The sequence below is a fragment of the Giraffa tippelskirchi genome, chromosome 3, assembly GCF_054371585.1.
Source record: "Giraffa tippelskirchi isolate mGirTip1 chromosome 3, T2T-mGirTip1v1.2.pri, whole genome shotgun sequence".
Classification (NCBI taxonomy): domain Eukaryota; kingdom Metazoa; phylum Chordata; class Mammalia; order Artiodactyla; family Giraffidae; genus Giraffa; species Giraffa tippelskirchi.
This window is the reverse complement of record NC_137277.1, coordinates 96,006,292-96,031,353: the sequence shown is the minus strand read 5'-3', so window position 1 is coordinate 96,031,353 and position 25,062 is coordinate 96,006,292. Positions and strand designations below refer to the sequence as shown.

General features: G+C 35.6%; 1 protein-coding gene and 1 long non-coding RNA gene across 9 annotated transcripts in view; one reads left to right on the top strand and one right to left on the bottom strand.

Annotated features, from left to right (window-relative positions):
* Window positions 1-7,559: 7,559 nt before the first annotated feature.
* KCNH7 (potassium voltage-gated channel subfamily H member 7) overlaps window positions 7,560-25,062 on the bottom strand; it is a 509,719-nt gene continuing 492,216 nt past the window's right edge. For 4 of the 8 annotated variants that reach the window (XM_081581581.1, XM_081581583.1, XM_081581584.1 and 1 more), the window contains 4 exons: window positions 22,650-22,913; window positions 16,910-17,078; window positions 9,505-9,697; window positions 7,560-7,871 (listed from right to left, as the gene is read on the bottom strand). In XM_081581581.1, coding sequence (XP_081437707.1) covers window positions 7,602-7,871; window positions 9,505-9,697; window positions 16,910-17,078; window positions 22,650-22,913 — 896 coding nt within the window. In that variant the 3' untranslated portion in view covers window positions 7,560-7,601. The remainder of the gene's footprint in view (window positions 7,872-9,504; window positions 9,698-16,909; window positions 17,079-22,649; window positions 22,914-25,062) is intronic. The other 4 variants (XM_081581587.1, XM_081581589.1, XM_081581588.1 and 1 more) reach the window with 2 other exon arrangements.
* Window positions 20,165-23,186, top strand: LOC145542566 (uncharacterized). Its single transcript, XR_014079943.1, has 3 exons — window positions 20,165-20,216; window positions 20,299-20,350; window positions 22,694-23,186. It is a non-coding gene; the product is annotated as an uncharacterized LOC145542566 (long non-coding RNA).

Here is a 25,062-nt window from a genome sequence, read left to right as displayed (position 1 = left end):
TTAATTTCCCAAAGCTATCTAAATGCATTACCCCTACAATTTATCTTAAGGCAAGAGAATCTTTTAAAAAAATATTTTGTTTTTTCATACTTTGATTCTTATTTTTTAATCAGCTTCACTTCTAGATAGTACAGTGCTTTCTGCTACTCTGTATTTGGTTTGGTTTTTTATTTATCAAATAGGGCAATGTTCTCTTGGTTTTTTATACCTTAAAAGTGAATAGTGGGTAATTTCAACCCTAAACAGACTAAACAGCCCTTAGCTAGGAATATGCCATGTTATGATCAATCAGTTTTATTTAAAAGTTTTCTTTAAACATGGTTTGATTTTTAAAAAAATAATAGATAAATGATTCCAGGGGAAAAATTAAAAACGTATGAAACATAGGCAAATGAAAATCGTATCCCAATATTTTCATTCTAGATGAAAAATATGTATCAAGCATACATTATAAAAAAATTTATCTCATGCAAGTTAAAGCCTGATTAGTCACTGGAAATTTTAAATAAACAATAAGTGTTTTAGTAAATTACTACTGTGTTCTTGAGAGGCAAAAAGTGAAGGGTTGTCATTTGTTTATTTTGAAATTTAATGTTTTTTAACCACTCAGTCCAGCTTACTAGCGCCCCAGTGGAACTCAGTAAAACTGTAGCACTGTTAACAGTTATGTGATTTTGTGAAATATATCAGCACCACCATGCCTGTATCTATCTCTGTATCTAGTAAAATGTTTGAAAGAGTTGGCTTCCCTAATAAAAGTATCCTAAGTAGCTAATGAGATTTACTTTCTTTTTCCCCAAAATAATATCTTTTACAAATTCTTGAATTTTCATGTATAAATAGATCAGAAATTATATGCTTCATTCTTAAATTATGTATATATACTATATTTTCAATACAACTTGTACACTTTTAGCTACCAAAATTTTGCAACCATTTTTACATGAAATTTACAGTTTTCTTATTTACAGTTATTTGTGGAAGGTTATTGCAAAACTAGTTGTGCAAGTAGATTACATTGTCAATATCACATACCAATCTGAAGAAAATATTTGCTAAAAAATAAATATTTCTGCACAGAGTATTTCAAAAGCATCATGATTTCATGCTACATTATGTGCATAAAGACTAGGAAATATACGTGTTTTGGTAGATTGTTTCATTACATTTAAAGCATTCCAAGGTACTTACTACTTAACCGATGTGAGCAAGCTTCTTTGTATCAGATGACTGACATTTTCCAGTAATTACACACATTACTGTTTGAAATGTATTATTATTTAACCAGCAAACATTCTCATATACATATCCCTATCCAAATTATAGAACATAAATTTCAGCTAAAAATAGGTAATTTGCCTTTAAAGTTGGCAGGTGCCCAGATTAAAAACTAGGGATTCCCCAATATTTTTATCTATTTCCTTAGTATTTGTTAGGAGAGTACCATATTATTTCAATGCTATTGTAATTATAGGGCCATTTTGATGAAACTATGTAAAGCAGTTAATTATAAGATTACAGATCTTTGAATTGTACTCCTGAATAACACAAAAATGATGGAATTATGTGGGATTTTCTCAAATAAACAATATATTGTCAGTATTTAAAAATACAGGTTAAATGCTAGCAGTTGTAATTATTTGATTATTTTCAACTCAAAAACAGCATTAAAATACAGACAGTGGAAGTACAAAGAATACAGATTAAACATATAGTGCTTTAAAACCACAGCTGTGCTAAATTATTTTTTGTCTCTTAAAACATAAATTAAGTTGCAGACGTTATGACTGCAATTCAGGAATTCATCTGGGTTTTGATATTAAAATTAGCTTTTCAAGAGTAACCATATTACTATTGCCACTTCTCAAAAATATTTTGTTGGGAGCATTTCTGTAGTAATTCTTGGTATTCTCATTTGAAAGTTGAGTGATGATTAGTAGAACAATGAAATTGGTCAATTGTTCTTAACATTGCATTTCTATAGATATGTTATTCTATTCCTAGTAATAATGTGTTACTTTTAAATAACTTGTCATCTCTCTCAAGCCCCATTTAGTAGTTTATAGAAATAAGTCTTATAATAATTTCTTTTTCATGCTGTCAATTATTAAGAATTCATATGGGCCAGAGGCTTAGTGTTGTGACCAGTTTTAACAAAAAGAATAAAGGATCTTGACATAAAAAAAAAATTCATGTCTTCCTGTGGATTTTCTTTTCCATATTGCATATTCTTACAGTGTATTTGTACCACAAAGCATGTAATGAATTGTTCTAAGCTTGGGCACTGATCAATCACAATACCTAATACTTTATAAAGCATTTAAAAAGGCTACCCTTTTAGTTTTTAAAACGTTAACATCATTTCATAATAAGTTAATGAGAACCACAAGAAAACAACTTTAAAAGAGAACACGTAAGTGAGAGGGACAAGGGGAAGCTATCGCTTATCTAGAAAACAATTGTAATGTACATATATTAATTTATGGATCTTGGACAAAAGTAATATTGGATAAGTATTGGGGTACGCATGCACGCATTGGGGTGTTATGGCAAAAGAAGCTTCTTAATGCTGGCTTTCTCCTTTTCTGAGCAGATAGATCTTTGCAAGTTGCGTGAGAATCACCTTATAGATTTTCGTCATGAGGTTAAATACAGGTAGTGTCAGGCAAGGGAAAGCGCACTAGAAGGTTTTTAGAAGATATAAGCAGTGCTGTGGCACTGGTACCCTACTACCACCATCTTTGTGATGATGCATTAAGTCTTATAGTTTTATTGTACCTTGTGGTTTAGAAAGCACTTCCGCAAATATATTTCAGAGACTCAACACCCCTTTGAGATACTTAAGATGTTATCTCATTTTTATAGTTTTGGATACTGGAGTTCACTGAGGGTTTGCCTTGACAGTGAGTAGAGGAGGTAGGATTTGAGTTCAGATTTACCACACTGATGCTCTAGCCATCACTACTATTCCACACTAGAGTTTAGCAGGCTCGTTCTGTACAATGTATCTGTGCCATGAGGGAGTGGGCCTTGATGTCTGAAAAGAACCATTAAAACCGTGAACTTCTATTTTCTGAAAAAACATACATTCTTTCAAAATTGTATTTTGAAAATTATTTTACAACAACCATTAGGGAATTATATGATGGACTGAAAGAGACTTCATTAGGGAGCCAGTCTTCATGGAATACATACTAGTTGTACTGAATTTAACAGACCATTTTTGCACACTTGGCATTTAACATCCAAAGTAGATATGTTTGTAACCATGAGATTCATACTCTCACAATTATTACTGTAAATAGTATCATTTTAAAGCTATAAACCTAATAGTGCAAGCTACAATTAGAAGAGAGAAAACAATAGCTACACTTGGCATTTATCTGAAACAAAAGCTTTAGTCTTGGTTCCAGCTGTTTAGTTGGAGACGTTGCACATTGTGCAAAAGCTAAATTGTGGAAAATTGTTTATTTTCCTGATTGCTTTTAATGTTATGTTCCTGGATGAGAGCCAAAGAATCTAGCATTTTTGAGCACCTACTATGTGCCAGGCACTCCTCTACATGTTCTTATTTCCTCCTCAGGTGTTTTCAGGGCGGGTACCATTATCTCTGGAAAAAGACTCAGAAGGGTTAATTAATTCGCTTACGGTCACACAGCGATTAATGAAAGAACTCGTGCTGAGACCCAAGTTGGTCTAACTGCAGAGTACTACACGAGTGATTCTCAAAGTTTTCGTGTGCATCAGGATCGTATGGAGGAGGGCTTGTTTTAACATGACTACTGGCCTCACTTCCCACCAAAGTTTCTGATTTAATAGAATGGGTGGGGTCCAAGAATAGGCATTCCTAACAGGTTCCCAGGTGGTTGGAGCTAGTGCTGCTAATTCAAGGGCCACTCCCGCTCACATCATCATCATGTCTTCTAGGTGCCTCTTTGAACTCACTTGATAGACACATTGGTTGTACAGCAAAAAAATATTATTTGAAATCTAGTAACATTTAAAATTTTTGTAATTTATAAGAATTTTGATTTACAATTAGAAATCTACTTAAACAACTGCTCTACTTTGGGTTTTTAACCATGGATGAGCATTTGAAAAACTCCAATTCACTTTTAGTAACTAGTTCTACCAAATTTCTTTTTTGACCATAAAAAGCATTCAGAGGAAATATACTATTGTTAATAATTCCTATTTTAGATAGGCATTTCAGGTGATAAATTTTATCCTTAGATAACATATGATAGGATTTTACAATAACATTTGGATAAGGACCTTGTTCTTTTAGGCATTTAAGAACCATTGGTAAGGATCAACCTCTAGGAGGACCCTGAGAGCAGCAGTCATATACACATTAAGAAAGAAAGAAAAGAAAGTGAAGTTGCTCAGTCGTGTCCGACTGTTTGTGACCCTGTGGACTATAGCCTACCAGGCTCCTCAGTCCATGGAAATTTTCCAGGCAAGAATGCTAGAGTGGGTTGCCATTTTCTTCTCCAGGGGATCTTCCCGACCCAGGGATTGAACCCGGGTCTCCCACATTGCAGGCAGATGCTTTACCGCCTGAGCCACCAGGGAAGCCCTATACACATTAAACCTGACACCAAATGCTATTCCGCCCTAATTTAGTTTCCTTATCTTCTTACTCGAAAAGTCAGTAAGGTCATCAGAGTCAGCTCTGATGACCAACCTATTATAATAGACTTAAGAAGCAGTGCTGTCCCAAATGTAACCCTTCCTTCCATATATGTTGAATGAGTGATTACTTTAAAACCCTGCCAAGAACATGCCTTCAGCATTTTTCATTCCTGGTTTTCTTCTCAACTAATTAAGAGTATGGGATTCCCCTACAGGGTAAACTGGTAAGTCTTTCAAATTGATGCTCAGCAATTAATAACATCAGAAGACATCTAACCCAGATAAATTTTAGATTAAGATGCCATTTTATTTATACCTGAAGACCAGGTAATATTATTTTTAGGTGGAATCCAAAAGGTGTTATGTTAATGCTTCTAATCACCTAGAAGGAGAGCAGTTGCTATACTGCTATTATTGGCTACAATAGTTAACCTGGCTCTCAGCAGGATCCCATGAGAGAGGGATCAGACCATGACTGGGGAAAGTGACAGGGACTTTAGGGATTAGATATTTTGCTAGGACAAGAAGATGAATTTTGTAAATTAAGACAACTGCTTTGGTTTAAGTCAGTGTTAAGTCTTCTGATGTCTATACCTGACTCACCATATCTTTATATTGCTTGGGCTAAAAAGCTAATATCCTGTAGGAATGGACCTTCCTAATCCTGTCCCACCCTCTGAGACTTGGATTTTAATATCAAGAAATTCTTTTATGTTGAGGAATTACAAAGAAAAAAATGTTCATGTTATATTAGAATTTAAACAAGCTGGATGCTTGCACACCACTTCCCATCTTCCTATTCCTTCATGCTTAGTTTTTATAAATAAGTATAGAAGCTTTATGTGGGAGGCTGAATTTTATGTATGTCATACCAAATGTTGAAGCTGAAGCATTCACTAATCAATCAGATCTGAATTCCTCACCTGCCAAATATTCTCTCTCTGCAAATGAACATTCTCTGGTGAATTCATTCTGAATTGCCCTGGAGCTTGGACTGACAATCCTTCTGAAATTTGTTGCAGCTGCAAAAATCTGCCTACATACAGAAACAAAATCCCTAAGTTGTCCACTGAATCAGTTAGCCATTTCTATTTCTCCTCTGCTAGACACCCATAAAAGTTTGTTGAGTGAGGAAAGGAAATCATCAGTTAGTCCCTAAATTTCTATCTGCATAACACCAAACAATTTGGAAAGCTGGCTAAAATTGTACTTTTATTGAACTGACTAATCTGTGTATACACTCTGTCATGTGTATTTGATTGCTTATGTTTTTATTTTCAAAAATTAAGCAGGGATAAAACATGCCTATGCCTACAGATTGCCTTCCACTGACTATCAATTTATGTGACCATTAAGCAATATATAGGGAGCAATTTAAGGTCACTTTAATTATATTTTAAATAGTGCAAAGTTTTTGTAAATTTAAATAAGTTGCTTATATTTGAAACTGATATACTAGCCAAAGGTAAAAGTAAGTCAATAGATTATATTTCTATCCTAGAGGGACAGAAATAAATCCATTTAATAATATACACAGATACAGTGTTTCTTTAAAAATATACATGAGTGTAAAACTTAGTAAAAGATGAAGAAACTGTCAAAAGTTTTAAAATTTTGTTCAGAAGGAAAGGGTACAATGAACCAGTCCATAATAAGTTTAAACTTGTATTCAAATCAATTGAAAAATAAAACGTCTTAACTGGAATTTGTGCAATCAGAATCTTAAATTAACTTGAAACTTATCTGTATGCTGATTTTACGAGAGGCATATGTCACCACTCCCCCAAAATAATCTAACAGTTGAATGTATTAAAATATATTCCATCATATATTCTGATATTTTGAATCAATATATATTCAGCCCAATTCACATATAATAGATTTTCAGTTACTCTTTGATTAGTAAATGTGTTTGAATAATCAAATAAAATTGAACATTTTTTTCTGCTGGTTTGTCCATTTTCTTTATAGATAGGTAAAGGCATACTGTTTTTCTATAACTGGAATTAGAAAGTCACAGAACAACATACCCTTAATGGAAGCTAGTCTTGCCACATAAATCCACTAAAATTGCACATTTTTTGGAAAGAAAACAATGTGTGGTAATTTGATCAAAAGTCTTATTGATCAAATTCAGTATTGCCCTAAAATGTGAGTCAGAAGAAAGCTGTGGATATTAGTTTGTGTCTGTAGCACTTCAGCAGTTCTTAAGATGACTCCCTTCCAACCCCACCCACCAACAAAAAAGAAAATAAAAATCAGAGAAACTTGTTTCTAAGCATTTAAGGAAATGTGCCAATGGAAAATATTTTAGGGAGTTTGTAAATACAGTTAGAGAAAGAACTTTAATTAGAAAGGCCTTTTTTTCCTCATTAAAGCTGGCCTATATTCATGTATTTGGAAATGGTTTCCTATACTGTCAGAAATTTATAACCCTAAAACTGTATTTTTTTTTTCAGTGTGCTAGAATGAATGTAATTATCTATAAACATCTCAATCCAGAAGGATATCTGTTCTCAAAAGTGACCAGGTTCCCTTTTGCCCCCTTGAACTTCCATGAGTTGAGGATCATCTGAGTTGCATCCATGAACAATTTTATCCTCTGCTTTCCTGCTTGGAAGGCATTTTCATAGCAAATTACTGTTTAGTAAAAGCAATAAATAGGAGTCTCCATGCAAGAGAAATTGGAGTTTCCTAACATGCACATGATTCAAAAAATAAAAATAAAAAGTAAGGTGCCTTGAGATGCTGGCAGTTTTAACATTTGGAACAGAAGAGTTCATACATATATTTACATCCTAACTGCTCAATTTTACCTTACAAGCGTCAATTTAGGAAAATATACAGTACTTTTGCATATAATGGTACCTTGTGAGCCCCTGAGTCAAGTAGAGAGGATTTAAATACAAAAAGGAAAACAGCCATTAAAAGCACTTACATTGTATACTTGAGACAGTACAAAATGATTATTTCCCCGGAAGACCAGGATCAGAAACATGCCTATGAAGACCCAAGACTCCTACAGTGCTTAGGGATGAATCTGTCAAAGAGGGATGCCTAATTGGATGAAGGCAAGTTTTCCTTTGCCTTGGGGGTTGAAGCTCTAAAGAGAGATCACTGTCTTGTTTTAAAAGTGAAGGCAAGTTGTCTTCCGAAGCGGTGTTCAGATGCACCCCACTTGAGAGGGATTCTTTGGATTTAAGTTTAGATTTTTCAAGGTCTAGAAATTCAGGACACTGATAGAAAGAAAAGAGAAGAAAACACATTTTTATAATTCATTTGGACATATTTCTAAAATGACACCATGAAATCTAAACATGCTTACTTCTCCCATAAATCTGTATTTGATTAGTGGTCTTAACCAATCTTTCCCTCTCAAAGGTGGGTCAAGACATTGGAGGTCAGACGTCAGTTTAGATAATCTTACCCAACCTTTCCAAGATCTTGAATTTTACTCTGAAGCCATATCAGATTATTATTATTATTTTAAACACAATATTTCACACTGAGTTTTCCAGATGAGTTTTAACTCAAAATTCCCAACATAACTGGGATCAGAAAGGTGGGTCATTTGGTGAGTACATTTGCGGAACACAGAGAAAGAAAAAGGAAGGAAGGAAAATCAACCATCCCTTGCAGAAAATGTCATGTAAGTCCACCAAAAACAAGGTGCATGGTTTCAATGTTTCCCAGTCATTCAAACCCAGTTAGAGATAAATCAATCTCTACCTTTCATACTTCAGAGAGATTGCATTATTTTCCTTCAGGCACATTACTCTGTGCTATTAAAATAGTTTCATTCCCCAGAGCATTTTCCACTCAATCCCCAAACTTCTAAAAAAGTTTTTACAAGATTGTTCTGTAAGTTCTTATTTAAATCACTGTTCTTAAGTCCAATTTGGCCACAGTATTTAAGTGATTAAGAAAGATTCCCAAAAGGGAATTCCAAAGGAATTACACTTTTCACATTAACAAAATCAGAGAGCTTCCTCACAGGACTTCAGAGGAAAAATAAAGGACACTAACATTTCTCTTACCATCATCAAGGTGAGAAACTTTTAGAACTCCTTAGTGATGGGTGGCAGAGAAGGCAATGGCACCCCACTCCAGTACTCTTGCCTGGAAAATCCCATGGACGGAGGAGCCTGGTAGGCTGCAGTCCATGGGGTCGCTAAGAGTCGGACATGACTGAGGGACTTCACTTTCACTCTTCACTTTCATGCATTAGAGAAGGAAATGGCAACCCACTCCAGTGTTCTTGCCTGGAGAATCCCAAGGACAGGGGAGCCTGGTGGGTTGCCGTCTATGGGGTCACACAGAGTCGGACATGACTGAAGCGACTCAGCAGCAGCAGCAGTGATGGGTGGGCACAGATATGGTTATTATCTGATTACTCCTGGTCCCAGGTCTCGTCTGGCTGGCTGCTATTTCTTGCCCCTTCCTTCCCCGGATCCTGTTCAAGAGTGTCTCTAGAGCAAATTACAAACCTTTATCTAAATGTTTTTTGGACCCAGGGGTAGTCTTTAGTTTTAAATGTTCTACCATTTATAAACTTAAGTATATTAACTCTTGAAAAAAGCTTATTCTAAAAAAAAAAAAAAAACTAGTGTTTTAAGATCACTCCTCCAGGTCCATTGTTCCCAAGCTTTAAATGAGCAAAAGAATTGGGGAGAAGGGGTGGGATTGAGGGAAGCTTGTTTAAAACAGAGATTACAGGGCTCATTCCCAGATGTTCTAATTGAGTAGAGACAGAGATGGAAATGAAAGTATGCATTTTCTACAACAGCGCAGGTTATTTGATTCTGATTCAGATGGTCCCTGGAAACACACCTTGAGAGACACTCTTTGTTATACACTATCTATACTCACCCGTGAGGAAGGACTGAAACTTCGATCTGTCTTGATGGACGCTACCGGATGACTGGTTCTCATCAGGCGGATGGTGGGTCTCTGATACTCTCCTCCTGCAGTTACCATACTATAGGCTGGTGGGACCACAGTGGTTTGTTTCTGCAGCAGCTGTAAGATGGTCTGGATGTCTGCAGTCATTTGGGATTCAAGTCTGCAGGACAGACAGAAATGGGGAGAGACAGTCCTAAAATAGTTCAGGATTGCAAAACATTTGAAAAAAATTGCAGCACCACCACCAAACAGAATTGTGGCCTTGCTTTAAACAAGAAGGACAGGAGAGGGAGCACGGAGACGCTTACTTGCTATATCGTACTAATGGCTCTGATAATGATCATTGTTCTTGTTCCTTTATTAAGATCTTAACAGAAAAACATCAGAATGAAAAGACTACATTTTCACAGTGTACATTGTATTACATTGCAGTTAAGCTTTATTGATTTCAAAATGGAAAACACATTGAGAATCTATTTTGAATCAGTAATTCTCTTTGCTTTTAAGTCAGGTTTTGGTCAGTTTCTCATGAACATTTTATTTACTCTTTAAAAAAGATATTATGGCACATTTCTTTCATAATTGCAACAATTGGATAATTTATTATGTGTTTCAAATTTATATTATCAATATTTCATGTTACCTCTCTCCTTCTCACATCAAGTATGGTATATTATTCATTACATTCTTTTCTTAATGTTAATAAGTACTGTCAAATGCTGAATTCCTTTTCCATCTATAGTTCAGGGCCTTTGGTATTTAGAAACAGACCAAATATAAAAGTTCACTTGCTTCTATAGCCCATCTGGCTTGCAAAATACCAGCCTGATCATTTTTTCCCCGAAGTTCACAAGTAGCCAAATGGCCTGTTAATTTCATTCTCATTTTAAATTAAAATTCAAGAGAAAAGACAACGGAATACAATGGATCTGATTCCTCTCCTTTGCATGTGTTAACAGTATTAAAAAAAGAATTTTGTGGGTATAAAACAGAAAATTTAGACCATATGCCTCTTGAGATAACTTTTAACTCTTTACTTGTTTCTGCTTACTATTCTGTTTCAATGGAAAATGCAAGAAAAAGGTAAATTGTACCAAAAACGTTAAAAGCATTGACTAATTTTTCGCAGTTATATACATGCTATATTTGTGAACTTCAAAATGGAGAGAAGTTAACCTTTGATTTGAGAGAGAACAGAATAAACCTGGACAACATGAAAACAGATCATTCTTCTTATATTGACACTAGAAATTTTCTTTCTGAGAATCATGGTAACCTGTACATTATTTGTACAGGTTTTCTATATTTGGTATATTTGGTATGTATAGCCATGTAGCTTATGTTTTCTAAACAAATAGCTCTAAATTATATGTGACTGTGCCTCACAGGTGTCAAAACCACACACCAAAAATTTGAATTATCAACTAGTTTATTATCTACTTGTTACCCATTGTTCTGATCTAATATTTTTATGGTGCTAACTAAACAGAGAAGACTCATTATTTTATTAAGCATCAATACTTTCTTTCATGCTTCAAAGTACGGCACAAATTTTATCTGCACACCCAAATCTTACCTTATTCAGAATTAATTTCTCTCTCCTCTTGAGTCCCCAAAGAAAATTCCATTTTCATTGTAAATATTTCTGTACGAATTTATCCTATCATGAACAGCATTTAGTATTTAGGGACTAGCTTACACATTACATGAAGAAGGATTTGAGGGTGGACAGTGGAATAATAAAAACTTCATCAACAAATGAGATTAAAGACCCACAGAGAGTCAAACATTATGATAATGATTTTGATTCCTTACAAAACCTTTGTCAAACAACAGTCATCTTCAAGAAACAGGATCTCTATATCACAGATTGTGTCTAGGTGAATAGTGTCTGAGAAGGAAAAACCTATTGGAAGTGTGTCTTCAGTAACAGCCGCATGCAGCCCATTAGTGGGACTCCTGAACAGAAGACCGTCACAGGCGGGTGGAGAAGCTGTTGCAGGGTGAGAACGAGACTGCTTGTGCCGCCATGACTTACCTAAGACTGTAGACCACCTTTATCAACATGACTTAGTTGCTTGTTTCAGGAAAACTTTGCCTGAGAAAAATAAGTCTAAGGGAATAAATAATTTTACTCCCTCAGGAAAATTCTAAAGATGAACTCACTGGAGACAGCAAACTGATCTTGAGAGCAAATAACTTGCTTAAGCAAATTTTATTTATCCATACTTGCTTTAAGATCCTCATGTCACTGTGTCCATCAGGCCTGGACTATCATGTTATGAACTTAGCCGAAATCCCTCAGTTTTTTGACTTGAAAGGCCCAAGCTACAAAGCCATATAAATACCCCACTCTTTCCTTTCCTTTCTGAGATAATACTTAAGACTCTGTCTAGGTCAAGGTCTTCCTGCAGTGATTATGAATGCTAAGTTTAGTTGTATTAACAGTAGTCTGATATTTTGCAATGGATTGAATGTTTATGTTGAAATGCTAATGGTGAGATCCTAACCACAATGTGATGGTAGTAAGAGGTATGGCCTTTGGGATGTAATTAAGTCATAAAGGTAGATCCTTCATGAATGGTATTAGTGCCTCAAAAGCCAGAGCCCCAAAGAGCTCCCTTCCTCCTATTGTGTGAGGACATAGTGAGAAGACAGCCATCTATGAACAAGAAACTTGCTCTCATTAGATACAGAATCTCCCAGCACTTCGATCTTGGACTTGCCAGTCTCCAGAACTGAGAAATATCTGTTGTTTATAAACCACCCAGTCTATTGTATTTTTGTTACAGCAGCCCCCAGAGACTAAAACATTCAAGAAGAAGAATTTTAGTAAAGAATTTCTCTGTTATGCATAGGTTGTATTTTCATGTTTTATGATTAGGGTTTAATTGGAATGCACTCTTCAGATGACATTAAATAATCTGTTCTACTCTGGAAGAATTAGAGAGAATTTTAAAAAATTCTAGCTTGGTCTTTAAAACAGAAAAGCTCAGTTTTATAGCTTTTTTCTTTTGCCAGTGAAGGGGAGCAGCAGATGCCACCCCAAAATAAGCCACTTTGGCATATTGATTCTTTTGAGCTGTAGGCACTTGGAGAACAGCAAGTGTGGGGAGAGGCTTTCTCTGAACTTCTCTTATCTGCCTAAAGGCAGATATTCCAGAAGGAATTCAATTGTCATAAATCCCTTCCCTGGGAGTTTCAACAACCAGGGAAGATTGAATTTTGTTGCAGAAGAGGCATCACACCAAGACAAACTTTGTCACAAACTATCATACCTCCCACCTGTTCTTCCAAGCGATCATTCATCTATCTTAAAAATCATTTACTCTCCTCTAAGGGACCTAAATCCCCCAGCCCCTTTCCCTATTAAGATGGTATTTAATCTTGAATTCTAAGGCACCTCAGGGAGTTACTCATTTTCCTCTGAGGATCTCCCATGTGTACACGAGGTATGCATGTTAATACATTTATGTTCTTTCTTTTTTTCTTGTTAATCTTTTATTAGAGGGGGTCTCAGCCAGAAACTCAGAAAGGTAGAGGGAAATTTATTTTTCTTCCTCTACATCAGCATAGCTAAACAGCTGTGTAAAATGAATGTTTTCATTCACATATTATCAAAGACCCACAGTGTACCAGGCACAGTGTTCTGTAAGGGATGGAGTCAGCACTGAAAGCTTTTATATCCTCTCAGGCTTCCCTATACAAAGTGTGGTCAAATTTGGAAGCTTGTTAGAATGTAGATTCTAGACCTAGACTTAGAATCTACATTTTAACAAGATCCCCAGGTGATTCGAAAGCACATTAAAGTTTGAGAAGCATGGCTTTGGGATCAAGCGTTAGTGATTTTCCCTAAATCTGTATATCCGTAGGCATAATATATTAGTATGTAAGAACACTTCTTATGTAAACCTTTAACCCCATATAGAGTTTAATTGGCCATTAAAGCAAAAAGCAGCAACAGCCAGGATGACTCAAGATAGACTATTTATATTTGTTTTTATTGCACTGTGTACTTAATATGTGTATTTGGATGAAACAAATGGGGTAGAAATTTACAATTCTACTACATTTGAACAGAATGCTGAAGCTAAACAGAGTAGATCCAACTTAAGAAAGTATACCAGGATTCTCACCCTGCAATGCTGAAGTTTAAATCAAGCTGCCTTCTTCAAACTTTTGCCATCTAAAGTGAAGGAAACAGGTTCTTGGAGATGTCTGTGCAGTAAAAATGCAATATATTGGATTTTAAATCCAAAGAGGTTGAGTCAGGCAATAAAATGTTTTTGAGAGCTAAATAGAATTTAGTAAAAGAAAGTAAATATGTTCAAAAACATACAGATGCTAGGACATGTCAAAAAGATTTAGTTGCAGTTTGGCCGTGAAAAAAAGTATTGTATGAAAGTAATTTTAAAACTAACATAACAAAATAATAACAGCTATTAGTATTAACAATGTGTTAGTTGTCCAGTCATGCCCGACTCTGCGACCCCGTGGACTGCAGCCCACCAGGCTCCTTTGTCCATGGGATTTTCCAGGCAAGGATACTGGAATGGTTTGCCATTTCCTTCTCCAGGGGATCTTCCTGACCCAGGGATCGAACCTGGGTCCTGCAGGCAGATTCTTTACCAACTGAACTACCAGAGAAGCCCATTAGTATTAGTATTAATAGGCGGTTGCAAACCAAATGGGAACTAGGTGTACATGCCCTTAAAATTTATACTTTCAGTTCCAGGACACATTAAAGGCAAGTTTTTTCAGTGATCTTTGATTTACACCAGCAGCAATGATTGGCATCCATGACAAGGCAACAAGGGAAAATTAAAATCTCAAATTTCACCTTCAAGAAAGATCCAAATTAGGTAACATAGAAATATATGAAGAGTAGAAGAATATACTCAAACAAGTATCAATAATAGAAATGAAGTTAAGTTCATTGTTAATTATATTTTGCCTAACTACAACTCTTTCTATTTTGTAGCATATATACTCTCCACATGTATTACATTAGTCTTCACAGTAATATTGCAGGTCAGAAGAGGTCAAAAAAGGAAACTGAGGCTGGAGAAATTTAAATGACTTGACCTAGTAATCCTGTTAGTAGTTAAGTAAGAGGGTTATAACTTTAGGCTGAACAATTGTTAGGTGCTGTGCAAGTATTGTGCTGAAGAAATCACTGTCCCTGTCATTCATCCATTCTTTCAGTCATTTTTTTTCCATTTACTCCAGGAATTGAATGCATACTACATGGTGCCGCAGTGGTAAAGAATCTGCCCACAATGCAGAAGATGAAAGAGACGTGGGTTTTATTTTTGGGTTGGGAAGATCCCTTGAAATAGAAAATGGCAATCAGCTCCAGTATTCTTGCCTGGAAAATTCCATGGAAAGAGGAGCCTGGTGGGCTACAGTCCATGGGGTTGCAAAGAGTTGGACATGAGTGAGCCACTGAGCCACACACACACACACACACACACGCGCGCGCGCGCGCACCAGAAACCCACAAAGAAATATACAGAAATTGAAGAAGGTCAAGGTCAGAAATCACACTTTCATCTATCAATTCTGTGTGTAGGGTATGTATTTTGATATATATTATGGCCAAAAGATCAACGTAGCTTGGTATAAATAGAAGAGAGAGATAGGAAATGTAGTAATTAACTAAATATGCTTCTCTGAGCAATAATAAGTATGATCATGTCAAGTTCTTATACCTTAAATAGGAATTACTGACTCTAAGTAAGTGATAATCTGTTTTAATTTTCTCAGATATGTTTCAATTTTACAAGACTGATATTTGACACTTGAGAATGGGATATGGATCTCAGTTTTTAACTTTCAAAGTTTGATTAAATTGCGTGAAAAAAATACAAAAAATATCATTAGTTCATGCAGTATTGTCATACTTTTCTTTGAAATTAAGGCATACAAATTTATTTAAATTTACAAATTAGTTGGTTTTCTAATTCCTTTTGTCTATTTTAATTGCTAACTCATCGTTCATGGTAATGCATATGTGTGTAGACATACATTTTTATGTTTACTGTATTATTTGACACTGCTCAATTCTGGCATAAAGATTAAAAAAACAACAAAACAACAAGCAACATCAACAAAACACAAGAAAAAGTAAGCATAGTAGCTACTTTATGTGTATAAGCAAAACACATAGAATGTGGTAAGTATAGATAATGAGTAAGCAAGTAGTTTGTTAGACGTGGGCAGACTTCATAAGACGCCTTAACTACAAACAGCATGCTAGTAACCTGCAAGATGTTCCAAAGATAGAATAGAAATATGATGTAACAAACCAGAGTATGGCTTATACTGTGGTCAAGTGTACTTGACCTTACATCTCAGTGATAGAGTAAGTGTGTGTCATTGGTGTTGGGCAGTTTTTATATGTGGACCTTTCTTGTGGAAATCTCGATTCTCATCCTCAGAACCACACCATCATCAGGGAAGGCTGATGATATATATATAAATGTCATGTAAATCAGGATTCGGGTTGTGTGATTCTTTTACCAGAATTGTACGTATTAGAAATGTGTTAATTACCCCATCTGGCTCTCCTCATCACTCACTGTGTATTTTAAGTTGATTTAGTAAATCCTGTGATTTGAGCATCTTAGTTTAATCCACGCAGTTTTTCATGTGTGACTATTGGAATACCTTGCCCAGTGGTGTCCTGAAAAATACCTTGAATCAAGGTCACTTTCCACATGTAACACAACTAAAACAGTATTATACATCTATTTTCCTTAAGTCTGATTGATCAGTTTAATTTTAAGGAACCCATGTAGATTTGGGTTAAGGGGTTCTAGCCTTTCTAAAACCAAAACTTATTCCTTATCTTAAGAGGTCATAGATCAAAGATGGAAGGAAAATGGAGAGGATCTGGGCTTCAACTCAATCACATTTTTGACAAGTTGGCTGAAAGAAATAAATGTTTAAATAATTTTGTCAATATTTAAAAAAATGCTGTAACACATAACTAAGTTACCAGGAACCACCACAAAATGTAAAAGGAGGATTGAAAGACGAAGGGTGTTAGTCATCAAACTAAATATGAATTATCTGGGGGGGTTAAAAAAGGAAGTTTCTTAGGCAAGCAATGCTGATGAGATACTGATTTTATGACAAGTAAAGAAAAAATAGGATTCATGCTGCCAAAAGTGTGAAGTGTTCTAAATAAATGCTCCTTGCAAGACATTAATAATTCTGTCAACTTCTAGTCTTATTTTAAATGAGAAAGTGTATAAGGAAAGTGTATATAAGATCTATGGCAGGATGAATTTGCTATTTACAAAGCGTAAAGCCAGACCCAACTAAGGGCTTGGATAATGTTATTCCTTTGCCTGGCGATCGCTTATACCTGTTAAGCTGTTCCTGAAGCAAATCTAATCTTTGCTCCACTTCTCCATAGGTGAGGTCACTTTCGGTTTCAGAGACTCCCCAGGCAGCTCGCTGAAGTGCTGAGGGACTAGACTCATCAGCCTGAGTCCCAGCATTTTCTCTTTCCCAGCTTCTTGTGTCAGTGATATCTGTGGGAAAACAGCAAAATGGATGTCAGCTTCTTTGGGTGCCCATTTATAGCTACAGAGACATCCACAATACAAGCAGGAAGGGATCTTGAAATTTAACTAGAAGACAGAACCATAGTGACTCAGGGACCTGTCGAGCAACTATAACCAATAGGCAGCTGACTCCCATCCACCCTGATTCTGACTGCCACCTCCCCCACCTATTTCCACACAGCTGGTTATGAGTCTTCAGTACAATTTCCCCTTCTATTTTGTGCTAAGGGGAAACATGGATGGTCGGTCAACCCTAAACTCTAGTTAGAGAACGAAGACTTTGAGCTTTTACATTTGGGTAGAAACAGCACCATATGTATGTACTGGTTCACCTCCGATTGAAGATTTTAGGGCTGTTTACCACAGAATAATTTGCATACTTAATGATTCCTGGTGGCTTCCCTGGTGGCTCAGAGGGTAAAATGTCTGCCTGTAGTGCAGGAGACCCGGGTTTGATCCCTGGGTCGGGAAGATCCCCTGAAGAAGGAAATGGCAACCCACTCCAGTATTCTTGCCTGGAGAATCTCACGGACAGAGGAGCCTGGTGGGCTACAGTCCACGGGATTGCAAAGAGTTGGACACGACTGAGTGACTTACTTTTCCCACAGAATAATTTGCATACTTAATGGATTTGAGAAGAACGAACCATGGGGAAGTGATGATCTTTAGAAGGGTTCCCTTAGACCAACTAAACTCAAAGTAGACCCAAAGAACGATGAGCCATTCAAGATAGGAAGAGGCCTAAAGTCTCTTTGTCCCAGTGTCCTAATGTCCCATGACATTCTTTCATGTTTCTATGTTTTCTTGTAGCTCCTTCTGCACTGTCCTTTAATTTATGCACATTAAATTTCAACATTTTTCCTTGGGGCTCTTTTATTTAAAATACTTTTATGTTACTATACTTTAAAACATATCACTTGAACTTATCTGTTCAAGTCCACTTTTCAGATGGTCTGCATGTCTGTTTTGTGCCAGACACTTTGCTGATTGTAGAGGAGTTAGAGATGAAGAAGACGTAGGCCCTGCCCTTGAGGAATTCAGTCCAACAAGGTTTTAGTCATTTTTCTTACAGAGGTTCATTTTCTGAACCTCATTTAATTTACTGTCTCTCTAATAATCTGTATTTGCAAGTTGTCAATATTTGAGGGCAAATATAATATCTTCTTTCCCCTCTCATTTCTGTAATATGCTTTTGATGACTTCTGCTATGCTTTCTTACCCTCTGCACTTCATGTATCTAAAGAAGTACTTAAAACAATTGAAAGTTTGGGAAATAAAACCCATGAAAAAATACTAGTTGGGGCTTCCCTGGTGGCTCGGCAGGTAAAGAATACACCTGCAGTGCAGGAGACACGTGAGAAGCTGATTCGATCTCTGGGTCAGGAAGAGTACTTGGAGGAGGAAATGGCAACCCACTCCAGTATTCTTGCCTAGAAAATCTCATGGACAGAGGAGCCTGGAAGCCTACAGTCCATAGGGTTCAAAGAGTTGGACATGACTGAGAACACGGCACACCAATCCAGTACTAGTGGAGTTGGGAGTTTATTTCAGAGAGAAAGGACTATGTTTTCCTCACTCAGAGGACTGGTAGGAGAAAAAGACTGACTTCATTTTCACATGGAAATAGACTTAAATAATAAAAAGTGATTTTGCTTTGATAGAAAGACTTGTTTTTTCTTTTGGACAAGTATTTATGATTAAACACTGACAAAAGTTATGTAAAGTTATGGAATTTATATCTTTGGCTATTTTAAAAATTGGATAGAAAGTAACCAATTTGGGGAGAATTAGCTATGATTCTAGAAACAAGGAACAGGATTTGTAGGGTTTCTTGAAATCCCTTCCTTTCCTACAGTTTCTTCAAAAGTACCCCCTATCCACAGGTAGCAGACACAATTTCTGTACCTTTTCTTCATGTTTTTTCTATAACTATACTTTTATCTTTGAATGCATATAAATCTCTAATGAGGTGCCAACAATTTCTGCTTCACTTGAGTGAAGCTCCAACAAAGGGATTAGCATATCCAAAGATGGTATTAGGAAAACATAAGGTTAGGGTTCCCTATACTATTGAAATAGTTAACAGACCTCAGAGGAAATTAAATTCTTCCTTATTCTATGAAAGGGGCTTCCTTAGTAGCTCAGGTGGTAAAGAATCTGCCTGCAATGCAGGAGACCTGGGTTCAACCCCTGGGTCAGGAAGATCCCCTGGAGGAGGAACTGGCAACCCACTCCAGTACTCTTGCCTAGAGAATTCCATGGAGAGAGGAGCATGGAATCCCAAAGAGTCGGACACAACTGGTGTTTTGTTTTCTAAAGTGACAATATGTAATTTCTTATGAAATTGAACATCAAAAATGTTATGGCTGAATTTTTAAGTAGTACATCAGCAGATTTTCACTGAAAAGTATGATTTCTTATTCACATACACATGTATGTGTCTTTAAAATGCAAAACAAAAATATAATGTTTTAGTACACTAGGTTTTCAATTTTGGAGAAGTAATGCCAAACAAATAGTCAGAACACTCATATAAATGGCTGGATGATGCCAATGTTTCTTCCTGTCTAGCCTCTTGCTAGACAATAAAACAAAAACAATAAAACTGACAGGATGGAAGTTACATATTATACTTAGAAGTTTTGTGCTGAGAAAGCTTACAGTATTTCCACTTATGCCTAATAGCTCTCTCATTCTCAAATCATATATAAGATATTGATTTTTAAATAACAGTGATGAATCACATGCAATAAATTATGTAGGATTTTATTTTTTCTTCAGTGCTCAAGAAAAAAACTGATAATCTCTTAGCAAAAAAGAATACTTGTAAACTATTGGGTAAAGTCTTCCTTGATTATAATTTACTCTTTTATTAAAATCTGGATATGTGTGATTAGCTTGTTTTAACAGAAATATTAAAAAAAAAAAGAGTTCAAAGGGGAGATCCTGCTTAGTGGTCTTAATCAAAATGAACATCCTTTTAGATACTTTCTAAATATAGCTCAGAAAGAATCTGCACTCGGTTGCCTTGGAAAATGTTGCTATAGTTGCAAGACACATTTCTGGAAATGGATGAACAGAAAGTAAACTTTCATTTGGCTCTGGGTACACAATTTTCCTAGAGTCAACTTTTGACCTCAATCTAAGCAGGATCAGAGTGCATTTAGTTTGATTTTTTTCTTTTCAGTTCTGTCTAAAGGTGCTTCTCTGTTGGATTCAGCATGACAAATGCTAGAAATGTAAGTGGCATTTTCTATTGACAATAAAACCAAAATCTGTGGGGATTTAGTAGTTTGAATCACAACGGTTACACCCTACATATTATTCAAATTCTTGAAAATCGTACGGTATTTCACCTTAAAAAATTATTAGGAAAATAAATTTGCATTGAATAAAGTTTTAGAATTCTCCACTGGTTGGTCATATTAATTATCTAGGTTAACCATGTGTCACACTGATTGACTCTATGCAGCATCAATTATATCTATTCAATTGACATGAATATTTAACTATGAGTTTTAAAGGCAACTGTTTATTTGAACAGAGATGTCATTATAAATTTTTGAAAATTAAAATTTGTAGCTATTAGTTTAGATTTTATAGAATGCTATCTTTTATTGTGCATGTAAAATAGCTAATTAAAAATAATTGGAAGAAATGGCCAAGAAAAACATAAGATGAAGGGCATGAAAATTCATTGTCAGTGAGAGTCATCATAAAGTTGAATAAAATCCCCCAAATACATCTTTAGTAACTTGCACTTGAGACTTTAAAACTCAAGAGGAAAACAACAAAGAGTATTTTGAAAAAAATCAGGCCCACTCAGTCACACTCTTTTGAAAACAGTAGGATGGTTCAGCAAGTTCTTCAGAACTCCTGACTTCCATGATGCAACCTTTTATTATTTTTAGCACTTCCCAGAATCCGTTTTCATAAATAACTAAAATGGGACATTTAGTAATCACATCTAATATTCCATTCTTGCATTGTGATAAATGAGGTACTATTTTCATTCACTTCATCAAGATTTTAGATTGTCCAGAGGACATTTGCATATATTCTTAGCTTACTTCAACTTGGGGCCACGGCAAAAGATGATTTGATAAAATAGGGAAAGTAATTCTGGACAAATGTAAAGCCTAAACATCCTAGGTTCAATAAGACTTTTGTTATCAGATACAGTCACTTTGAAAAATGGTGACAATGATAAGTAATATTTACTTACACTGTGCCATAATTTTGCATCCTGCCAGTTCAAGAATATCCTATTTTGCTCTCATTTTTGTTATAGTTTTTTTATTTTTTTTGCTATACTTTCTTCATCTCTACATTTTTATCTATCTAGGAATATATTCAATGATTAAAGTGTTAGAGAGTAAAAACTGTGAGAAAATACTAAACAGAGTTGGGGGGTTTATTTCAGAGAAAGTAATTCATGCAATTATCTTGTTTGATAATCACAACAGACTAGTTGGTTAGAACATATTATTCCTATTTTGAAGATGTTCAAACTGAGTCTTAGTAGGGTCTGTCAAGACATAAAGAGAGCATGTCACAGACTTGGACCTGGAAACCAGGCAGTCTGCCCATGCCTGTTCTTACATATTCTTGGTGAGATAATAAGAAGATCTAGCTCCTGTTATGCTAAGTTAATTGTTCTTTCATGTAGTAGTCCTCAAGTTTTTCTGAGTTTTCCATCCTTTAGCATCAAATCTGGATATATTTATTAAGCGTGGTTACACAGTTCATGCATATTGTCTAAAACATAACCCATGTATTTGGGTATCCCTTATAAACAAATGTGTTCCAATGAGTTGAATCAAGAGCAAGTTGAATAAAAGCATATTTTATTTAGGGTCATTTATCCCCATTTTGTCATAATTCCCAGTAAACTGAAGCTCTTTTTTAGTATTTATTGCATTTTGATTGGATTGGCCTTTCATGCCATAAAAACAGGTTTGGGGGTGGGAATGGATACAGAGGACTTCCCTAGTAGCTCAGATGGAGAATCTGCCTACAATGCAGGAGACCCAGGTTCAATCTCTGGGTCAGGAAGACCCCTTGGAGAAGGGAATGGCTACCCACTCCAGTATTCTTGCCTGGAGAATTCCATGGACAGAGGAGCCTGGCAGGCTACAATCCATGGGGTCACAGAGTCGGACATGACTGGGTGACTAACGCTTTCGTTTTCATAGATACAGAAGAAACATATAAGAATCAATGGGTTAGAATTCTTCAAATACTCATTGGTCCCCTCTCCCACGGAATCACTACAAAAGACATTCCTACAATGTTCTATGTGGCATTGTGTTAGGCCTGACTGACCACACAGAACCTCTTATGCTATAATTGGGAATAATGACCACTATCCCAGAATCCTGCAGACACTTTGTAGATGATCTAAGATTTGATCTTTGCAAATATGTCATGAAATTTCAGATTAGATTAACATATGGTATAGCTTTTCATTTGTACAAAGTCAGTATTTTGTGATTAGTACTGAGGTGAGACAAACTGATTCCTGAGAAACTTGGTTACCTTTGCAAGAGTGACTTCTTTTATCTATGTGAATTCTTCCTGAGGTGGGCACTGTTTCTTCAAGATCAAGTCCAGTTGCTTTCCCTATTCTTGGAGGAGAATCAACAAGTCCTGAGAAGAGAGGCTTTTGTTCATCATCAATGGAGGAGATGAAAGATGAAGATCTGCTTTTTTTCTCTTCGAAGTGCTTTTTGGAACTCTGGTAATGTCTTATGGTATCTACAGAGTCTTCAGGGTCATTTGTAGTGCTTCCTTTGCCAAAATCTATCAAAGAAAAGTTATTTCATAGAAGATAATCAAATATGAGACTCTATGCATACTATACTAACTACATAAACTTGCTTTTTCATAGTGTGTTTTTTGAATAACTTTAACACAGAATTTTTTTAAACTTCCAGAAATGTTGTTCTCTCTTTTTTTATCCTACTGAAAGTATAGCTATTTAAGAAGACTTTTTAATCTTAATTCACAGGGCATTAGATTACTGTCATGAAATACATTATTCATTTCAAAATAAAAGAATACTTGTGACAGTAATCACATTTATATCTCAGAAAAAAACTATAGGGTAATTTAAACCTTATTTATATACACTCAACAGTCATTCGTATTCTTAAAATCTGGTGTACTATCTCTTTAAGGAAATGAAACAGTGAAGAAAAACGTGTCCCAATTCTAAAATATCACCACTATGCAGCTTATTGTTCGTTTATTTTTAACCTTCATGCCCTCTCATCTGTGGTGGTCATCTACCCATCGTGAAGATCAAATCCAGAAGCCCCCTTACGGTAAAGACTAGCAGGCTGAATTTCAGCCTTAGTTCAATCCGTATAATGGCCTTGATGAACCATGCGGTTTGGTTGTGCAGCACACTGCAAATAATATAAAACTTGAAAATAGTAATTAAGGTAGGTTTACCTAATTACATTAAAGCCAGTAGTGCACATTGGCTGTTTCATACTAAAATGTCAGGATAATTTCAGCCCTCAACATTGTGTTAGAGCATATTTCAGCAGGAAAAACTCTAAGAGACACATCTCAGAACTTGTTTCTATTAGTGTCCTGGGGAGACAGTATAATTCTCCATCTGGTTACCACTAATAACTAACCAACATACTCCAGAAGGTATATCATTTTCTAGAGAAACGTTTAAGACAGTGTCTCCGTCTACTCTCTGCCTGATTATACTTACTTTGTTATTTATAGAAGGCCAAATGAAACGATTTAAGGCCACTCCAGAGAAACTTCCAACTGTTTTTTAAAATTCCCATATGGCACAAAATTAAACAGAGATCTTTTTCTTTTATTTTTAAAAAATCATAATTTAAAATTTGAGAAGCCAGAAAGCAGCCCAAGGTACAAATGGATAAAGTTCAAAAACCAGCTTCATGTGAAATGGTTATTAAGGAGTTAGTTGTTTACATCCTGCCAATTAAAGTTAAATGCAATGAAAGCAGATTGCTTAATTTATTTTCTTTAAGATTTTTCACTTGTGCAGTGATTTCATCATTACTGAGAAGACTATAGACTTTTCTAGTCTCAAGCACTGTAGACATCTTGATTACTCAGTGTCCCTTATATTTCTCTTCACTGCTCAACCACTAATCTAGTTGGTTGTAAACTGAAGTCTTCTTACACAAGCTGTCTATCTCCAGTGTCACTGACACAGCCCTCCTTCATTGTTGTCATCTTCTCCTGTTTTCTTTGATTTTAACTTCTTCCCACCTGAAAATTTGATCATTTCTCCCACTTTATGAACATAGCATTTCATTCTTCAAAACATAATAGTTTCCAACTTTATGCAAGTAAATGTTAAAAATAGAAAATGCTTCATTTCTCTAAGTTATCCTCATATCTGCTTAGTGGATTGGGTCAATTTGTTGCTTCTAAGTAAAACTTTGTGCAGTTTGGGCACCAGGAGGATTGAATCAGCAAAGGCTTCTCATTTTTCCTGAAATGCTTTTCTTTTAAACACTTTCATGGAATCTTTTCCAGCAGAATCAAATGCAAACTAAACTATCATTTAATTCATAATTCTAATCTAAGTAAGGATAATGCTAAGGTGGACACTTGTAATGAATGCACGTCACAAGTTATTAAATCACATGGTTTTTTTCAGCTTGGGCAGTCTTAAGAGTCCTCTGTAGATTTGTAAATCCTTATACATAGTAAAATGTTCTGTCCCACCTACCACATGGACCTTGGTCTTAGTTTACTAACTTATGGCTTGATTTTGGATGCTTAGGTAAAAAATTAATCAGTTAACATATATTGTTAAATTGAATTAGAACTTGCTGATTTCAACTTGGGATGTGTTCACAGTGTGGTGAATGGGGAATTATTATTTAATTCTTGTGAAATGGGGTAAATTGTTCTATATACATGATATCTAAATCCTTTAACAAAAATCTCC